The sequence below is a fragment of the Cupressus sempervirens genome, chromosome 10 (assembly GCF_028749045.1).
Source record: "Cupressus sempervirens isolate cs-2001-9-10 chromosome 10, ASM2874904v1, whole genome shotgun sequence".
Lineage (NCBI taxonomy): Eukaryota > Viridiplantae > Streptophyta > Pinopsida > Cupressales > Cupressaceae > Cupressus > Cupressus sempervirens.
In genome coordinates this window covers 518,822,738-518,841,727 of record NC_143127.1, presented here as the reverse complement: position 1 = coordinate 518,841,727, position 18,990 = coordinate 518,822,738, and the positions used below count along the sequence as shown (strand labels likewise).

The following is an 18,990-nucleotide window of genomic DNA, read 5'->3' as shown; positions in this document are numbered from 1 at the left end:
TTCTATAAATATATGATATGAAAAATCAAACAAGGACCATACATTCATTCAATAAAAAAAATTCTTTGCATTCCTAAGGCATGCGAGTTATTACAATTCTTTTGCTGGAAGAGATCGAATTTGAACTAAGCTCCTGGATGTTGAAATATTGAGCATACGTTGCGATATTCTGTGAGATATAATTGTGTTGAGTGGAGCATCTATTTTTTGAGTGTCCTCAGAGACGAATTTCTCCACAATATAATGGATAAGAATTTTATTTGCTTTAGAGTACAAATATTATATAGTTCGTCCTTTATGATTTATTTGTTTTCTATTAATAATTTATTATTGGGATAAGTGGATTAAATTATTTGTTGCTTTTTAAACCTAATAAATACAAATATTGCAGAATATTATAATTGTTTCTTTATTTGTATCTATTTTGTCCTTTTAAAAGTTAAAACATTATAGACTGGTCTTAATATGCATAAAACGAAATAATTTGACGCATCCCAATAATTGAATTGTTCATAGATTTAATATCATAATATCCTAAAGTTGTATGTGAGAACTTATAATATTGATGCTATCGCCCATTTGAATTTCAGCACTGATCTTTAAATTGCTCATTTTTCTCTATCTGTTTGCTGGCAATATTTTGATCTTTTCATGTTAAAGGTTTAATATCTATTTGTTTTAGTAATTCAATTTTAATCGTATTCCAGCACTCGCAACTCTATTAAAGTAATCAAATTTTGAAGACTAATACTCACCATTCGCAATCCAAAAGTTTTCTTTAGAATCTTGCCATTTAAGGAGATTGTCTTTGCATTGAATTTATCTACTATAAACGTCCTTGGATTCAAGTTTGTTGTCTAGGATCAGGGGTACAGGCCTTGGTTTTGCAAAACCAGAAGTGCAGAGCATCTAGATCGAATTGATCTATCCTTTCAAGTTGGCCAAAATCGATTAGATATCCCAACATCGAGCAGGCAAGGCTCGTATGATTCTAATTTACGATTTTGATAACCAACAAGCCTATAGAGCCAAATCAGTTACTCCTAAAAATGACATGATGTTCTAATGCTTTTCCAGACATCTGTCTATTCTTCCCTTTCTCTTTCTTTTTGTAGCCATTCATGGCATTTTGTCAGTCTCTGTAACGGACAATAATTTAAGCTTGTCCTATTTTAGTTTATTCTGTTCAGAGATGCTCTGCGAAGCAATCATCCAGTGTAACCGGCCATTTTGAGAAGGCCTATAAATGTAACCTTGGAAGATAAGATCGGCAAAATTTACTTGGGGCAAACCCTTGTAGCTGGGACTACTGTGTGCGACTCTGAGTCCATTTCAAGTTTTGTTGTTCATTAAGCTTCAGTATAGTGTATGGAATGAATATGCTAATGTTGAGAATTGAATGAATACAAATGAACTTGGTTTTGCCTCCTTCGTACAATAGATTGTATGTTTTACTTTCTTTAGCATAAGCATCTCGTTTGTTCTCTGTGTTGTATGTCGTAGCTTGTGTGTTTAATATAGTTAGTTGCATGAGGAAGTCAAAAACTGATGTGTGGAGAAGCTGAGAGATAGACAATCTGGGTATTGTCAAAACATCATCCAATTGTGTAGTCCAAGAATTACCTATTTTGCCATCTCTTCCTTTTTCCTGTTGTCGTAGCTAGTTATGCATGTTTCCTTTCATTGCATTGTAGGTCTATATAGATTGCATGTTGTGAGTTAGATCCCCTTCCAATTGCCTAATGTTGTTTAAAGTGTTGAGCGACTTGGTATTTGCCTCTTTTGCTCTCTGATTAAGAGCATACCCCCAAAACCCGAGAAACAAAATTCATTGCATATCTTGGATTCAAAAGGGAGTTGTACCTTTCAATTCAGGGGTCTTTGATAGATAACTACACTGACCCATTATGTTGTTAACATCTTTGTCCTCCATAGGCCATTGGGCAAGTTAAGAGTCCAGGTATAAACCAAAGGATAAGGAAGACAAACTGTTAACCAACAAGTCTCTGTAGTTTCCTACAAGGAATTTTTCGAGAAAATTTTGAGTGTAAATAATATAACTATTTTGCATTAATTTATTTGTTTTATTACAAATTTTCTTTCTTCAATTTGGTAATCAAAGGTTCACCATCTTATTTGTTGATTTGGAATAGATTTTACTAATTGGAAGTGAATAAATTTACTAATTTCTTATTCTATTTTATTTTCCCTTCTCGTCTAGTATTAGTTACTAAATTCATTTTCAACTTTGTTCATCAAGTGGAATTTCTTCAAAAGACCATCACTTCTCTCCTTCATTTTGTGCTTGGATACTATTGGGATCTCTGGGATCATGTCTTTCTTTCTTATACAACTCTTTTATTTCTCTCAAATGTTGCTTCTATTCTATTGATTTGATTCCTTTTGCTACACTTGTGTCCTGATGCCTACGGTTCTCTACACCTAAAGCATAGGCCTTTCTTCATTATGTCCTCTTTTTGCTTGAAAGCGTCCTTGCCTTGGCATTGATGCCCAGCAATCCACTGTCCTTGGCAGTAATAACATTCTTTTTCTTTATGATCTTTTCTCGTGTCATTGTTTCTATGTTCTATCTTTGCTGAAAAATTCTCAAATCTTTCTTTTGAAGGATTTGGTTTTACCATTTTTTCTTTTCTAATGGCTTCTTCCAAGTTTTGGGGTTCATGCGGTTTAACAGAGTACCTAGTGGAGTCTTCTAATCATTCTATAAACATATGAGCGAGTCTCTTTTGGGAAAGGTTTAGAATCATAACTGATAACTCTTGGAATTTGTGAGCATATCCTTCCATTGTTCCAGTTTGTCTGAGTTAAGTTAGTTTTTGGAAATACCATTCTGTTCATGAGCTTTTGAGAGAATTCTTCATAGGATATTACATCTATATGTCCCAATGAGATACGCCCATGGGTCCACCAATCATGTATTGCTCCCTCTAGATGCACTATAGTGAATTGCAAGGCATCTTCTTCTGTCATGGGGTTTAGAATTAAAAAATGTGCTTAATTTTTCTAACCATTGGTGTGGTGTAATCTTTTCCAACCCATCAAAATGTGGAATCTTTATTTTGTTGATTTTATGTTTGAGTTTTTCATTTACAGTCCTCCTAGATGTCTCCCTTTGTTTATCATCACAAAATTCTCTAAAAGATACCACTTCTCTAATGTTAGGTTCTAAAGCTGCATATGCTCTTGCACTATAGTCATTGGTTATTCTATTCCCTCTTCTTCTCTTGGTAGCTTTGCTCTGCATAAGAATGATGGTTGTGGTATTCCAGTTGCAGAAAACACATTATTATTTTCTGAGTGAGTGGAGCTAGTCTCTCTTGCTTGGTATTCCCATATCTTGCAATGCTTGGAGAAGTGCTTGATTTGATTTTTCCATTCGATTCAATATAGTTTGGTTGACATGAACACAGAGTGTGATTCGAAACATTGATGCAAAAATATGGCACACAATCGAATCCACAATATGCATCTCTCTAATAGTTTGGTTGGTTTGGTTGTTTTGCTCCATATAGGATCTCACCTCATTTGCTAAGTCGTTCATTGTAGTTCTATTTGTCCTCCTCTCATAAGTTTCCATTAGCCTTCAGTCACAAGATGGCAGGATTATGCTTTGATACCACTAAGATGTCCCTTGTCGACTACCTTAGGAAAATATACCAAATTTTCTCCCTCGGCCAAACAAATGGTAATAGTTGATCTTACTCACAGGTTTACGCTATTGGTAATAATAATATCTCCAATGGAAAATATAATGAGTTGCTACTATCCCTCTTCTAAAGAATGCAATTTACGCTTATTCCCAAAGAATTATAACATTAAATGCAATGTTATGACCTTGCAACAAAAGGCAGTTCAGTTTTATATCAATAGATATTGCTTGTAATCCACTATGATGTTTAAAAATATAAACTGGTGGTATTACCCCTATATCAGTTTAATATGCAAAGACTGCTGAGTGTTCTCCTGTAGTTTAAATGTTTGAAAATGATGTGTGTTTGGGATGTTAGGGTCTGATATTTCTTTCTTCCTACTGAAATAGTCGTGTAATCCAACGTTTATTGTATGAGGGCAGTAGTATGCCGTTGTCTCTGATATGCACACTGACAAATGTGTATCAAAGTCGATGCTGTCTACCCTTAGTGTATCTCCTCTCTATATCCACTTTCCTCCCTTAATTGATGCTTAGTCCTCCCCTCTTATGCTATCTCCTTCTTATCATGTTTTTAATACTCCCTGAATATTATATTGTAAATGGTGCATTCGATACTACAGAGGCTCAATAATATGTAATAGAATTGTTCAATGTGCGGCTCCAGCTATGAGAAGAAGACATAAGTTCTGATTGTCCGGACCACTAGTCATCTCATTATGTAAAGTCTAATATAAAAGAATATCCCCCCCCCCCCCCCCCCCCACATCATTGTATCCTTCTTATATGATGTATCTGGAACAAAGAGTCCCTTGGAATGGGACACATCTGTCATTTACTTTTGTTACGTAATAGTAATCATGATCAATTTCTTACTAACTTAATAGTTATGGTGCTGCCGGTGAATCCATAGTTATTGTGCATCAGCACTCCATGTTGTCCACAAGTCAGCATTCCATGTTGTCCATCTTCTCCCGTGATCAGACATAACATCATGGCAGACTTCCAGTCTGAGTCTTCCATATCATCATCGATAAAAACACTGCCCTGAATATAAAATGATTATTATTCATGGAAAATATAATATAAAATATCATATGTTATTAGTTATATTATTCTCTTCCTTTATCCATATTACCTTTTCTTGTATTATACTATTATCATATTATAATAAGAATGTCTTCACTATATTAATTATTAATTTAATAATAAGTTATATTATAAATTTAAATTATTATTAAATCGATTCATCTAATTTATTATTAAGTTCTACTGGAGGAAATTAAGGGATGTGACTATATATATATATATATATATATAGCCACTATATTTATTTAGTTTCTTTGCTTAGTTTCTTGGTTGTAATTTTCTCATTCATTTTTTATTTATTTTGTGTTTTTCCCCAGTCTCTTCCTTTTATCTCGTTAGCTTAGTTTTTGCTCTTCAGGTCTCTCCTCTTTTCCTTGCTTCCTTTTCTCTTTATATATATATATAATCTATATGTATATATAGATTAACATATACATATAGATTTTATATATATACATATATTTAGACATTATCTTGTATATTAAGATTAGTATATATTCTCATATTATATACATAATATAATATCTATCTATCTATCGACCTACCTATATATATATATATGGGATTGACTCGTTTGTCTTATTTCTATTTTCCTAATTTATTCTTTCCTTTTCTTCTCTAGTCTTTCTCTCCTTATTCTTCATCTTTAGTTTTTAATCATTTTTTATTTTCCCTGCGTGCTTCTTCTTTTTGCCCCCTCTCCTTTTCTTCTTTTTATTAAGCCTGGGTTTGCATCCTATTATTTCTCAGTCTTTGCTCTCTCATCCTGATGATGGATCATTGAGTATGATCCAAAACGTTGATGCTAAAAAAATCATATACAATCTTACCCAAAAGCATAAATAGAATACTAATATAGTGTCATATGTCTCACTAACCTTTAGGTCACCCATTCAAATTATTATAGTTTCTTTATTTATAATTTTCTGAATGTCAACAAGTAATATGTGATATATCATATGCTAAAACTCATTTATTATTTCATATTACAAATAAAATTTTGTTAACTTTTTATTTTGGTTGATATTATTGTTAAATTTATTTTGTCTATAACTTGTTAACAAAACTATTTCTTGGGAATCACTCAGTAAATCAAAAGTTTAAAAAATCAATTAATGGGGAAAATCAGGTTAGGGTTAGCATCCTAACCTATGAAAAATTGCCGAAATCATTTTCAGAAAATAAAAGACAATGATATAAATGTCAGCAGGATCGATCAAAATGCGGGTTTCATATACAAAAATCACAATTTAAAATTCAGGATTCTGAAAAACATTGTGATTTGATTGGGAATTAATGGTGAATAAATTGCAAAAGCTGAGCTGGGTAATTAATTGAAAAACTTGAGACTTTTTGAGGAAAAAGTTTGCAGAAAGGCCAAGCGGTAATTAATTGGAACAATTCACATTTTTTAAAACTATTGCAACTATTGCATATTTAATTTTTACATTTTGTAACATAACCAAGGTCCAACCCAATAAATGACAAACCCATGTACCCAAACCCATAACTTAGCATGACAGTTAACTGCAATCCAAGGAGTTTTTAAAGATTATTTTATACATTTGTATGTTTTCTGGCATTATATTAAATTTACTTACTTTCTTACTAGGTTCGATACAAACCAGTCTACCTGAAACATTCAGGGTAATGAAAAAATGTACGAGTTTCATTAGAACTTGCTAACTGTAGTAAACTGAAGTGCACAAGTTCATAACTGAGCTTGTGGGCTTCTAATTTTCAAGCCATGTCCATTGGAGCTTCATTTTACTAGCACTGCTGAGAATCAGATCTCATCACCCCAGATGTGAAACGGGTAGATGGACTGCACCCAAAGAAAACTGGGAGGACAGAACTCGTTCTTTTGTAGAAAAGATGTTGAAACCAAGTGGCACTTCATAATAGAGTGAGCAGCATATGAGAATATCCCTAAACAATTTAAAGATTCTTTGAAGGTGGACAATCTAAATAAACTATTTGAGGAGTCAAGGCTTCATCAAGATTCATGATAGAAGAGCTGGCATAGAAAGAAATATGAAATTGTATTATTGCTGTAGCTTTTGCGCCTTTAGAGTTTAGATCACTTGATCTCATTAGACATCATTAAAATTCTTCATTCCATTTAATAAGTACTTCTATAGATTACCAACTCCAAGCTAGCTTATAATGTTTTAATCTGGGATGCTTCCTTAATTCTCATTCCTCTATACAACCTCCACATCACATATCCCCATACCCATGCCAATTCCTTATCCAGATATCATTTATAAGATTTTGGTCACAGTTCTAGGCATTCCCACATTCACACGTCCTCTTCAACAGAGGACCCCTGGAAAATAAGTTTCAAAATAGTTCAATGTAAAATTTAATATGGTCCAAAGAATTACATACTTATATTTTCAATTCAGAATTTGAACTAGGAAAAGGAGATGATTTTAACATGGCTAGTCTCACTTTGAGCATTATCATGTGGCTCAAAGTTCTAATTGTCATAGAAATTGTGACATAAGCAACAATAACGCTGATAAACAAACCTCTCCACGGAGTTCTGCATAGTAAACAGCACCAAAACCACCTTGGCCAATTTTATTGGCAATGCTAAAATCATTTGTGGCTTCAGCAAGTTCCTGGTAAGAGAATTCAACAGACTTATCTACAGTTATATCTGCAAGCCCCTGCGATGCGCCTCCTGTCAATGCAATGTTTTCCATGTTTCCAGCATAAGGGTTCATGCCACCTGCAAAATAAAATGGTCAAATGTTAAAAATTACAGAAAAATTAAGAAGACACTAGAATCTATTAAGTTTCCACAACCAGTGAAAAGCAAATATCATTAATGAGTGGATCCAAATACGGTTGTTTAAACAAGTGGAATTCAGTTCCCCCTTTGACCTCTTCTTGATGCTTATCTTAGCAGTAGTGTTAGCAGCCACTAAATCTAGAACAAAGACAAGTTTTACTCTTTGTATAATTATATCAAAGAATAAGGCACATTAAACACTGAAGGGAGAGGTATCTATGTTCTATATTGTCATGAAAACAAAGGCTATTTAAGTGCTTTTTTGTAGCTAAAATTGCACCTACGAAAACTGCTTTTGCAATAAGTTATCAAACTCATAGATTAATAGAACAGAATAAACAAGCATCTTTTTTTCCATTCCAGCTCAATAAAAATATGCCAAAATACTCAATGTCACCCTTCACCCACGAAACCCCAAGAATTGTCTAATTACATCAATTCACCTTCCTTTGAAATGAGCTACTCATCAAACCAACACTTACTGGAACTGCATTCATCACATTCTTCCAGCTGGTTAAAAAGCATATTTTTGCTCAGAAACAAATTATGATGCTTTCACAGTTCATAATAGTTTTTGAATGACTTTTTTTTTCTGGATTAAACTATGTTCTGTTATCATTAATTAATTGATAAAACTGACATTTCAGATTATGCAGTATCCATTATAAGGATTAGACAATACTGTATCTTCTGAAGATTACCAGAGACTTTCTTCTCCTGGAAGCTACTGCGGACTATATCCCTCTCAAAAGTAAGCTACCAAAGACTATATCCCTCTCCTATATACCTAGTAAACTGCACTCTATTGGTTCCACCAACTCTTTAATTTTGGCAGAATGATATGATTTCAGTTTGCAGTCCTATTTGTCTTTATCTTTGCTGCTTGAACATAGTTAATCAATTATTTTGATAGACCTTGAATTTGTGATTCCAATGTTTGACAAGCAACATTATACACTCAACCCTTTGACAGATATTTCTCTTTGGATAGACATCAATTCTCTTTATATTTGTAATCATTCCTACAGCAATGATAGTCACTTGAAAAGCTATAACTCAATTTGTACAACCATATAATCTGATCCAAAGAGAAGCTTTATAGTTAGATGACAGGGGCAGTTTGGATAAGATATGTTCTCATTGATTAGTATTTATCCTAAAGCCTGGACCATTTTCTTTTAGTGATAAGATGGAGATTTCACTACAATGAACAAAGTAATTAATGCATCGGATCCCTGTTGCACCAAACTTCTAGGGTTTTCTTACATATGACCTAACAGTACTTACAATTCCATAACATGAAGTCCAATTATGTTTACAAACACAACTTCCACAATTCCCACAAACACAGACTCTCTTGTCACCAACATTGAGGATAATAATGCTGAGTTGTCATTCATGACACAATTCAGCTGGGTTGAAATATTAGTGATAGAACTCAGATATCATATGTTTTCACCATAAATTTGAATTGATCTCTTAAAAACTTGTTTAAATCTTACACATCAAAAAAATTGGAAAAGGGTTTGTAGTTTGTACATCTTGTTTTAGAGGACCTGATTCCTAGCACTGGACGAGAACAACACTTCCATCCAGTACAACAATTTTACAGGCTCAGTCTAATATGTTTACACGTTAAAAGTGTTAGGATGAACTTGATCAATGTCATGCCTAAGAGGATAGTACAATTTTTTTTTGTAGAATTATAGAAAATATCATTGCCATTGAATACAACAATTGAAACGAAATTAATGCTTTGCCTATCAGAAGAATGCATAAGACAGTAGTGCTAATATAGATGCTACTTATAATTAAACTGAGTTATAATCTAGCAGAACATAAAATATAAACCTAGATAAGGGAAAAATCATCTAGAGTAACACAGCTGTGAAACCAAGCTAACTGGATACATTTAAAAAGTTAAGTATAGAAAGAAGGAACCTGGAGAAGGAAATTGCTTGCAGGGATGCTACTGTCCTGCGGGATGGGCACTTTTACCCTATTAACGATATGCATGTGGTAGCTATTAGATAAGAACTCAAAACCATGTAAAGCAATTTGGGATTTCTTGGGGTAACAGATCAACATATTCCACACCTCTTCAGTGTCTGTGTCAGAATGGTCTTCATGAACTCAGAAGCTACAATGCAACGGATGAACTACCTCATAGCCTAAAAGAGCTCTCAATTTTTCTCTTTTTCTCTTTCAAGGTGTTGCAAAATCCTGCAATGTCTTGGTAAGAATGCAAACTTTATTCTTCTTTTGTTTCTCTTCATCAAAGACCTAGGAGATTTTATATGACGAAGGTATAAATTTTGTTCCTAGAGTCCTCTTGCAAAGAATTTTTTAATCATTACTTAGAGCAGGTACAAGTGTGCAAACAGTTAGGGTAATTTGGCATAGAAGATAACCGTCAGCATAAGGTCTTTGCCCTCGGTTGTAATGTTCCGATTCGGGATGGCTGGTAAACTTCTCACTATAATCAGATGCTTTTTACGGCTCCAAGATGAACCATCCGATTTGGTTGAGTATGCAGCATAGGAGTGGCAAAAATGGCGTACATGTGACTCTTTAACTTGTATGGCAAGACGGTTGGGTTATACGGAAAGATTAGGCATACGATGGGTTGGACACATACCTCTTCTAGCAGACAATGACTAGTTGGCACGGTGACAAATGTTGGTCCCAAACAATGTTACACTTCTTCTGTAAACACAAGCCCGACACTGCCTTGGTTGTACGGTGTTGAGGCGACCGTATGGCACACTATCCACGCACCACTGTACAATGGTCAAACCATACCTATTAGCAGCTAACTTTTCCACTCACTTCAGATATGATGAAGTTGCCAATTTGCCTTGGTTTGGATGCAAATAGTAAAATGGATACACTAAACAGTTAGTTAACCCAATGCACCAAAGCGGATTGGAAATCTGTACATGCATATGAAACTGTATTCAATAATGATAACACTTCAGATTACAATGATTCAGAAGCAAAGCGGAATAGTGTGGGGAGTTACTCCCACTGAAATTGTAGATGCCAAGTAGGGAGGATCTTCTATCTCCGAAATTACAAACAACAAAACTCCAATTGGAATTCGCAATCACAAAAAAAATTACAAATTCACAAACCTTCAACAACTACCAACTCGGCCTTATAAATGGGCTCTGGGAAACTCCACAAAGGGTTACAAACAATCGATCTGACAAAATATAAAACTTAACTAATAAAATAAAAGGGGGCCCAAAAGCTTTTATTATTTGTCATACAATAGTTAATTTTGATTAAATTATTTAATTTCACTGAGGACATTACAACCCTCCCCACTTAGAGATTGCTTGCCCTCTAGCAATCACAACTTTAATCCTAAGAATCCTGCTAAGGGAGAATCATGAATTTCTTCTGTGATCTTCAATTTTGAGTCAGATACCAAATAGATTTTATCATTGTAGTAGATAACATCATCAATCACCTTGTATTTGTCATCATGTATTTGTCTACCCATCAACTTGCATGAAAAGGTGTTCTTGGAGTACTCAACCAACTAATGAACCCTAAAGTCCTCTAAAGTTTGAAGTATAACACATACAATAAGAATCTTGTGTCAAATATGGGCCACCACCATCTTCTTTTCTTTTGTATCAAGGTTATGCGCTGCCTCTTATCTCATTTGAAAATAGCCTCCATCTTCTTGGCTGAAATTTCCTTCACCCCTCTATTTGACATCCCTCTTAGCACCACCTTCTTGTCATTCACCTCAAATGAAAACTCCATCGTCTTGAAACTTTGTATGTATCATTTGAGGATCTCTATCCATTGAATATCGAGTATGACATCTTTGTCATCTAGATGTATCAAAGAAATCATCCGTAATGCTTATACCATGTTCCCATGTTGCTGCTTATCAGTATTTTCTACCTAAGTTTAAGCAATTGGAGCATTCCCATGGAGAATTAGAATTGTGGAAATATGATAATATTGAATCTTTTTCTATTTTTATGGAGCAACTATTATTTAGGGGATGAAAAATAAGCTATGAATGAAATGGGGCAGCTTAAAATAAGCAGTGGTTGCTTATTGAAAAAACTCCATTTGTCATCATAAATTTATTTTGCTCCCTTTTTGGTTTCTAAATTTATTTATTTTCTTTTTATAGCAAAAATTTATATCCAATTTTTATATAAAAAAATAATATTAAAATAATTAGCAACATATTAGCAGTTCCATGGGGCCTTCAGCTCTAAAAAAACTATGCAGTGGTTGCCAAACAAAATAAGCCTCACAACTGCATGGGGCCTTGCTATTAGCTAGGGGATCACATGATTGTAGGGAAGGAAAGTTCCTCCTACCACCTTGACCTCAAATCCCTCATGCTCCACCTTGTGCAAAGCCCTCTTAGTGACAACGAATGAATTGAGTGTGGCTCCGCTATTAAGCATGCTTGTGACTCACTCCCCCTGAAGTGCCACGAACCTGAAATATACTACATCCCAAAATTGCGGAAGTGTAGCAAAAGTGTGGCAATCCTCTCTACATGATTAGTCTTCATTTCTTGCACTTTAGGTGCTTACTCTCTTCTTCATCGTCAGGTGGAACCTCAATATAGTGAATCTTCCCCTTGCCAAGACAATGGTGACTCAGACACTGAGGTTCCCTACAAGTGAAACATAGCTTCCTCCTCTGGAGCTCCTAACGAGTGGCTTCTTTCATCAAAGGCTTCTTCTGCATTGGCTCCTCATCTCTAATATCTTGTGGGAGAGGTAGTTGCTAAGGCGTGTGATCCTTGGAAAAAGAAGAAGATGTGGCTATGTCACAAGCCTTCTTAATCGCTTCCATGAGCATGTTGGGGTTATACCCTTTGAACCAACTCTTTAGGGATTCCATCAATCCATCCATGAACAACACAACTAGTCTCCTCTCCAAAATATCTGTCACCAATACCGCTATCTCTGAAATTTTGTAATGTAACAGTTCATCTCAATTTGCTTTAGCTGAGGCAACTCCTTGAAGTTGAGTTCACAATACTTTCTGTCAAAGCGATCAATAAGCCTCTGTGAATTCAGCATACAAAGTTATTTGATCGTGGTCGAGGGTAACCATTCCATAATGCCACCATTTGTGAGTGATCCCTTCAAAGTGAAGGGTTGCAAGTTTGGATACCTCATCCTCTGACATCGGGCTAAGGCAAAAAATGTGTCTACCTTCTATACCCATGCTTGTTGGAAGATTGATCTAGATCCATCAAAGGATGAGAGAATTACCTTGCCTATATTTCATTTGAGGTCTATGAGGTGCTTCAACTCTAGGTGGAAATGTCATCATCAACAGTTGAGAGCATGAATGTTGAGGGTTTGCTCTCCTTATGACAAAATTATCACGGTGTCCATTTTGTTCTCTGTTTGTCTTCTCTTTTGCCAATCTCTGCAACATCTCCATGATTTGATGTCGTTCTTCCCCTCTAACCATGGTGTCGTCGAGCTGTTCTTGGCTTCTAGTTAGCTCCCTTAACAATGTCATGACATTAGGGGCAAGATCATGTGGTTCCCCCCATTCTATCAACAAAAATGGTACCTCCTCTTTGTAGTGTACACTTGCAACCACTCCCTGACAGGCTGGCAGAATCATAGCTCTAATACCATTGTAAAGTTTCGACTCGGGACAACTAGCAAACTCCTTCACTATACCATGCACGATTTATACGACTCCCAAGATGTACAACCCAGTTTGGCTAAGTATGCAGCACAGGAGTGGCAAAAATGGTGTGATTGTTTGGTTTGTGTAAAGTTTCTGCAAATTCTAAGTCATCAAATCTGAGATAATACCTTACTCTATGCTTGCTGAAGATAATCTTCCTTAATCAGGCTTGTATGAAGAAATGTCTATAATATATTTATTATTCTGAATTTCTTTATCTCTGCATTAATTCGTAAGGGGCAGACTTGCTTAAAGGAGCAGACTTGTACTTGTTTGTGTGTCCTTTAACTACAACCAAACCCCACATATATAAGGTAACCAAAGGGCATGTCCCTTGAAGGGACATGATCCTATCTAGGTCGGCCTTTACCTAACTTCCCATAATCGGTGCCAAAGGAAGATAATTAATGTTTGTTATCAAGCTAACTAAGGTTAGTATAGTTTCAGACTTAAATATCATCACCCAAGGGAGACACCGATCATGCCTTAGACAAGGAGCAAGTATTAATAGGCCTTTCATGCAAGAACAGATCTGAATGATCTTGTGCAATCAGATCAGAATAATACTGAAGTTACAGATTTAACAGTTTGTATGACAAGATTGCTAGGTCATACAACAAGATGACTAGGTGTATAGTAGGACGGTCGGTTCGTATGGAAAAATGGATGATTGAGCATACGGTGGGTTAGACGCCTACCTCTCAAGCCAGCAATGACTAGTTGGCATGGTGGCAAATGTTGGACCCACATGATGTTTCACTTTCTCTGCAAACACAAGCCTGATGTCGCCCTAGTCGTATGGTATTGAGGCAACCACATTGGTCTTCCCATACCAGTTGGTGACTACCTCTTCCGAATGGTTCAGATACAATTAAGTCACCAATTCACTTTGGCTTGGACACCAATAATACAATGGATACCCATAACAATTAATTAACTCAATGTGCCAACACTCGACTGGAAATACATACATGCAAGAGAAATTGTTTTTAACAATGATAGCACTTTAGATTAGAATGATTCGGAAGCAAAGAAGAATAGGGTGAGGAGTTACTCCCACCGAAACTGCAGATGACGAGTAGGGAGGATCTTTCACCTCTGAAATGGCAGACAACATAACTCCAATTGGAATCCACAATCACAACTAAAATACCAAATTCACATACCTATGACAACTACCAACTCAGCAGTACAAATGGGCTTCAGTAAACTTCCCAAAGGGTTCACAACAAAATATAAAACTTAAACAATAAAGTAGAATAGGGGACCAAAGATATTATTATTAAATTTGGGGCCATACAATAATTATTTTGAATTAGCATCGGCCCTTCCTTAATGGACTTGAAATATGAATCTGTTGGGAGAAAGGAAAGTCTATAGCTAAGTTTGTCAAGTTCAAATCAACTCATTAGTCATTAGGTTCATCTATAAGGACATTGGAGAACAAATCCCATTCTCGTCATCATGGCTTCCATAATCGCAAAAGAGGGTGGTCCTCTTGAAGACAAGTTGTGGTTGTTATTAAAGACAAAAGGACTTTGTACCCAGCAAACAACATAATGCTATTCAGAACTGGAGAAGGTATTGGAAGAGTGCCGCTTGGACCAGCTCCATTGGGTCTGTAGAGGGGTTATCGGGAATTGTTGGTATCCAGTTTCTTGACTATAAAACTATGGATTAATAATAGATGGTGAATTCCACTCTTGACACAGCCTAAGAGAAAACTGTAGTGCAATGTAGTATATATTTAGATACACTGCAAATTCTATTAGACCTGTTAACGCCTTCTAGCATCATCATAGAAACAGAATCTTTATATCCCTGACTACATTTAAATGATAAGAATTGATGCCAACATACTAGTGCCAATGTAACCCAATATTATCAGCAGGGGTTCAGAAAACATCTTCCAATCTTAAGAACAGATGTTAGTGGATGAAAGTAACTTTGTAGCAATGCATTGGTAATAATAATTTTCATTACATAGAAACAACCATCTTCCTCTTAAAAGAATTCCTTGGACAGCACAAAAAATAAAATATAACTAGGTCAACTGATGGCATGCGCATCAATATCATTATATTTTCAACATCACTTAAAGCTAATGCATATGATCTTGGTAAAATCGAAGCAAAACTTGAATGACATTGTATTGCATCTTCTAGATCTACTGCATCTACTAAATCTTGATTTTATATATCATAACTATGATAAAAAAGACTATTTTGCATCCTTTCCATTCATTAAATTTCAATATCAGGTTTTGTGGCCTCCTTGGATGCCATGTTGTAAACTACACAGTGATTAAACTATCACAAATGCATGAGAAATAGGCATATGTTTAAAGAAATCAAATATTATAACAGTCAATTATATCCAAAGTTACCAAGTTTGGAAAACTGAATCCATACAAGGAAAAATACAGAATTTCAGAGAAACGTCAAATTCAAACTTAAAACAAATTACTTCTAGCAAACAACATAAACATATGTAAGCTTTTAATTACTGAGTTAATTAGTGCAAGTCAGCTAGGGTGTGGGTTTACAGAGAAATGAAAATCTGATTATATAAGAAGTTTATTTTTATTAAACTAATTTAATGTGTAATGTTCCAAAATTCAGAACATTAATAATACAATTAAAATAAATTTTAATTAAAGATTGTAACTTATGGAAACATAAAATAAGTCGAAACTAGAGTACCGAGCGACTAAGAAAGGATTGTGGCCTTCATCTCTCAAAAGCATGAGTATCGATCTTTAATACATATTTTAAATAAAACAGAACAGTAAATGCATAGATAGAGTAAAGGATGTTGAAAAGCTTGGCAATACGCAGCCCATGGTCATTGGGTCAAGAACAAACAATGATACGTATTATCAGAGAAAAGCTTCAGCCATAATTTATAGCATCGACCATGATTTACACAGATCCAGCAATGGAATATACTAACATACCATATTACTATATTAGTGATTGTCATATTCAACATGGATAGAAATCACTGAATATCATGCTTTATGGAGACTCCACTAATCATCTTTGGCACAAGATTTATGAGAAATCTGTAAAGGAATTCAATATATCAATGCAAACATGGAGGATAACCTTTATTAAAACACTGGCCATCAGAATGGTAGACAACATGTCAACTAACGCACATTGCATTTTCATATGCCACCATACTTCGCCAATCCATATATCATTGCAATATCATGTGTATTCACACCTAGCCAATCCATCAATTATCACATTGTCACTTAGCCGATTCTCATGATTGGGCTAGCATTAACAATAAATAAACATGTGATTAATGGCATTCACCCCAATAATCATCTTGATTATTCCAATCAATAATGTATGAATAATGAGTAAAAGGTATTTCACTTAATTATTTTAATTAAGTCACCTTTTATTCCACTCTTAAGAGTTGACTTTGTTATCCATTTTAGGCATTCAATATTGCCCTTAAGGGTTTCTTCGATCTCCTTTATAATGATTGGTCTCATTATATTTTAACCCCTCTGAAAATTCAAATCTCTCATATTTTCAAAGCACTCCCATGATTTTTGGGTTTCTACATGTTATAGTTTTTTTGCATACATGTTTTCTTTGGGTTTTGTGAAGTTAGATTGAGAGCCTATAGTTAATGATCCTAAATCACATCAGATACTCATTGGATCACATCTCAGTTTGAGGACCATTTATTTTATGTTTGAAGTTCTCGAATCTTCATGGTACTTGCTCCAATGGATCAGTTTGGTCATAGTTTGGCATCGGCATCGAGATACACATAGCTTCCAGATTCTCTCATTATGTCATTTCCTCTTATTGGGGAAATCATTTATTCATCTACTGCTGATTTAGGATTCCATTTTTACTCCACTAGTGTTCTTCCAGTGCTTCTTTGCGGCAGGTTATCGATTTTTGGAGAAGAGATTTCCCCATGTGATTTTCTCTTTTTCTCCACTTCACAGGGATTTGGTTGTGATTGGACATGGATTTGTTGTTGAGACCCAAGTTTGTTTTCTAGCATTGTAGTTGCATTTTGCTTTCATGCACTCTATTTGTAGCTACTCCCGAAGTTCATCTTAAGTGGGGGTATTAATGTCAAGGATATTTCACTTTATTGTTTTAATTAAGTCACATTTTAATCCTCTCTTAAGATTAACTTAGGTATGCATTTTAGGCATTTAATAATTATTGTAATTATTAATGTGCCCTTTAGAGTTTCTTAGTTCTCCTTTATAAGGATTGATCTCGTTGTATTTTAGTTCAATCCATCTCTGAATAATAATCTGTCCTATTTTCAGGGCACCTCTATGTTTTTGGGTTTCTTCATGTAACAGGTTTTTTGCATGCAAGTGTTCTTTGGGTTTTGTGAAGGTGGATTTCACAACTTCTACAGAACAGTGACTCTTTATTTGTTACTATTATGGTGAGAGGTCACTATTCCATCGTACCTCTTCACTCGATCAATCAAGTATATATGTGGAGATCGTATCATTGTAAGAAGACATCATTTAATATTGAATTAAATATATAACAGTCCCATTTAGGATCGCTCAACTGATAGCAACTGATTGCTAACCGCAATCAAAGTTGCAGGTATTTATATTTATATCAGAGACAGCATAATCCAGAAGCATAATCGATTCAACATATATCAGAGACATTGACAGCACATAGAGATAAAGACCGATCAGACATAGCCTGTACAATTTCCATTATTTATTGTACTTGATATCTCTGCCATTAGAGATATCATTGTCATTAGATTGACCTATACATGCAGCGTGGATCAACAACACATATCAGAGACAGCAATTCAGGTTATTCAGCAAATTTCCCATTGTCATATCAGACACCACTATTGTAATTATTATTATGCAAACTTCTCAGTGACTGCAAGCGTATGCATTTGGAATTAATACATATTTCCCTTATATTCAGCATATGCATTTGGAATTAATACATATTTCCCTTATATTCAGCGTATGCATTTGGAATTGCTATTTATTTTCATTCTACTTGGCATCTGGAATTGGAATTAGAAATCAATGAGAATTTGATTAAGTTATAGGATAATAGAAATCTTTGTAGTGTCTCAAATATCATAAAAAGGGGCATAACATAATGTGTCCGTAAAAAGATGGATCTGATAGATTCTGGGTCAGATCCTTCAAGATATTATAGTTAAGACCATAGTTGACACACTCACCGAGTTTTTCAGCTCAGCAAGTTTTTCCCGAAAAAACTCACAGGAACGGAAAACTCGGCCCAAGCAAAAAACTCGCCGAGTAATCAGTGAGTTTTTCATTAAAACTTGCAATGACTGTCAGAATTAGAAAACCCGCGCGCTATGACCACAATATAGGGTAAAAATTTCTTTTTTTTCCTATGTTTGTTTCGTTTGTGCACTCTAGAGGCTTGAGGTGTGGAGAGAAGAAGGTTTGGAGGCATTCTTAGCTGATTGCAAGTGATTCAAGGTGGATTTGAGTGGGATTTGTAGAGGATTCTAACCGGTTTTAGAAGACAAATCTCTTTCCAAGTATGTTCCTCTTATCGTATTTGGAAAACTTTTTATAGTTTTAAAAAATATTTTATTGTTTTTGTTGTTGCTTGTAAATGAATTCAAATCATTTAAAACCATTTTATGTCTACGTTTTTTTGAATCATTTGAAGAATATGTAAGATTTTCAAAAAACAAACCCTAGTTGTTCTGACTTTGTTTA

The 18,990-nt window shown here is 34.8% G+C and overlaps 1 protein-coding gene across 2 annotated transcripts in view; it reads right to left on the bottom strand.

Moving 5' to 3' along the window:
- Nucleotides 1-18,990, bottom strand: part of CERK1 (chitin elicitor receptor kinase 1) — a 130,514-nt gene that overhangs the window by 86,017 nt on the left and 25,507 nt on the right. The window contains exons 5-9 of one of the 2 annotated variants that reach the window (XM_089807604.1): nt 12,463-12,477; nt 12,134-12,158; nt 10,588-10,616; nt 9,501-9,516; nt 7,294-7,445 (exon numbers count right to left, since the gene is read on the bottom strand). In XM_089807604.1, the coding sequence (XP_089663730.1) occupies nt 7,294-7,445; nt 9,501-9,516; nt 10,588-10,616; nt 12,134-12,158; nt 12,463-12,477 (237 nt within the window). Of the gene's footprint in view, nt 1-7,293; nt 7,497-9,500; nt 9,517-10,587; nt 10,617-12,133; nt 12,159-12,462; nt 12,478-18,990 lie in introns of both variants that reach the window. The other variant, XM_089807603.1, reaches the window with a different exon arrangement.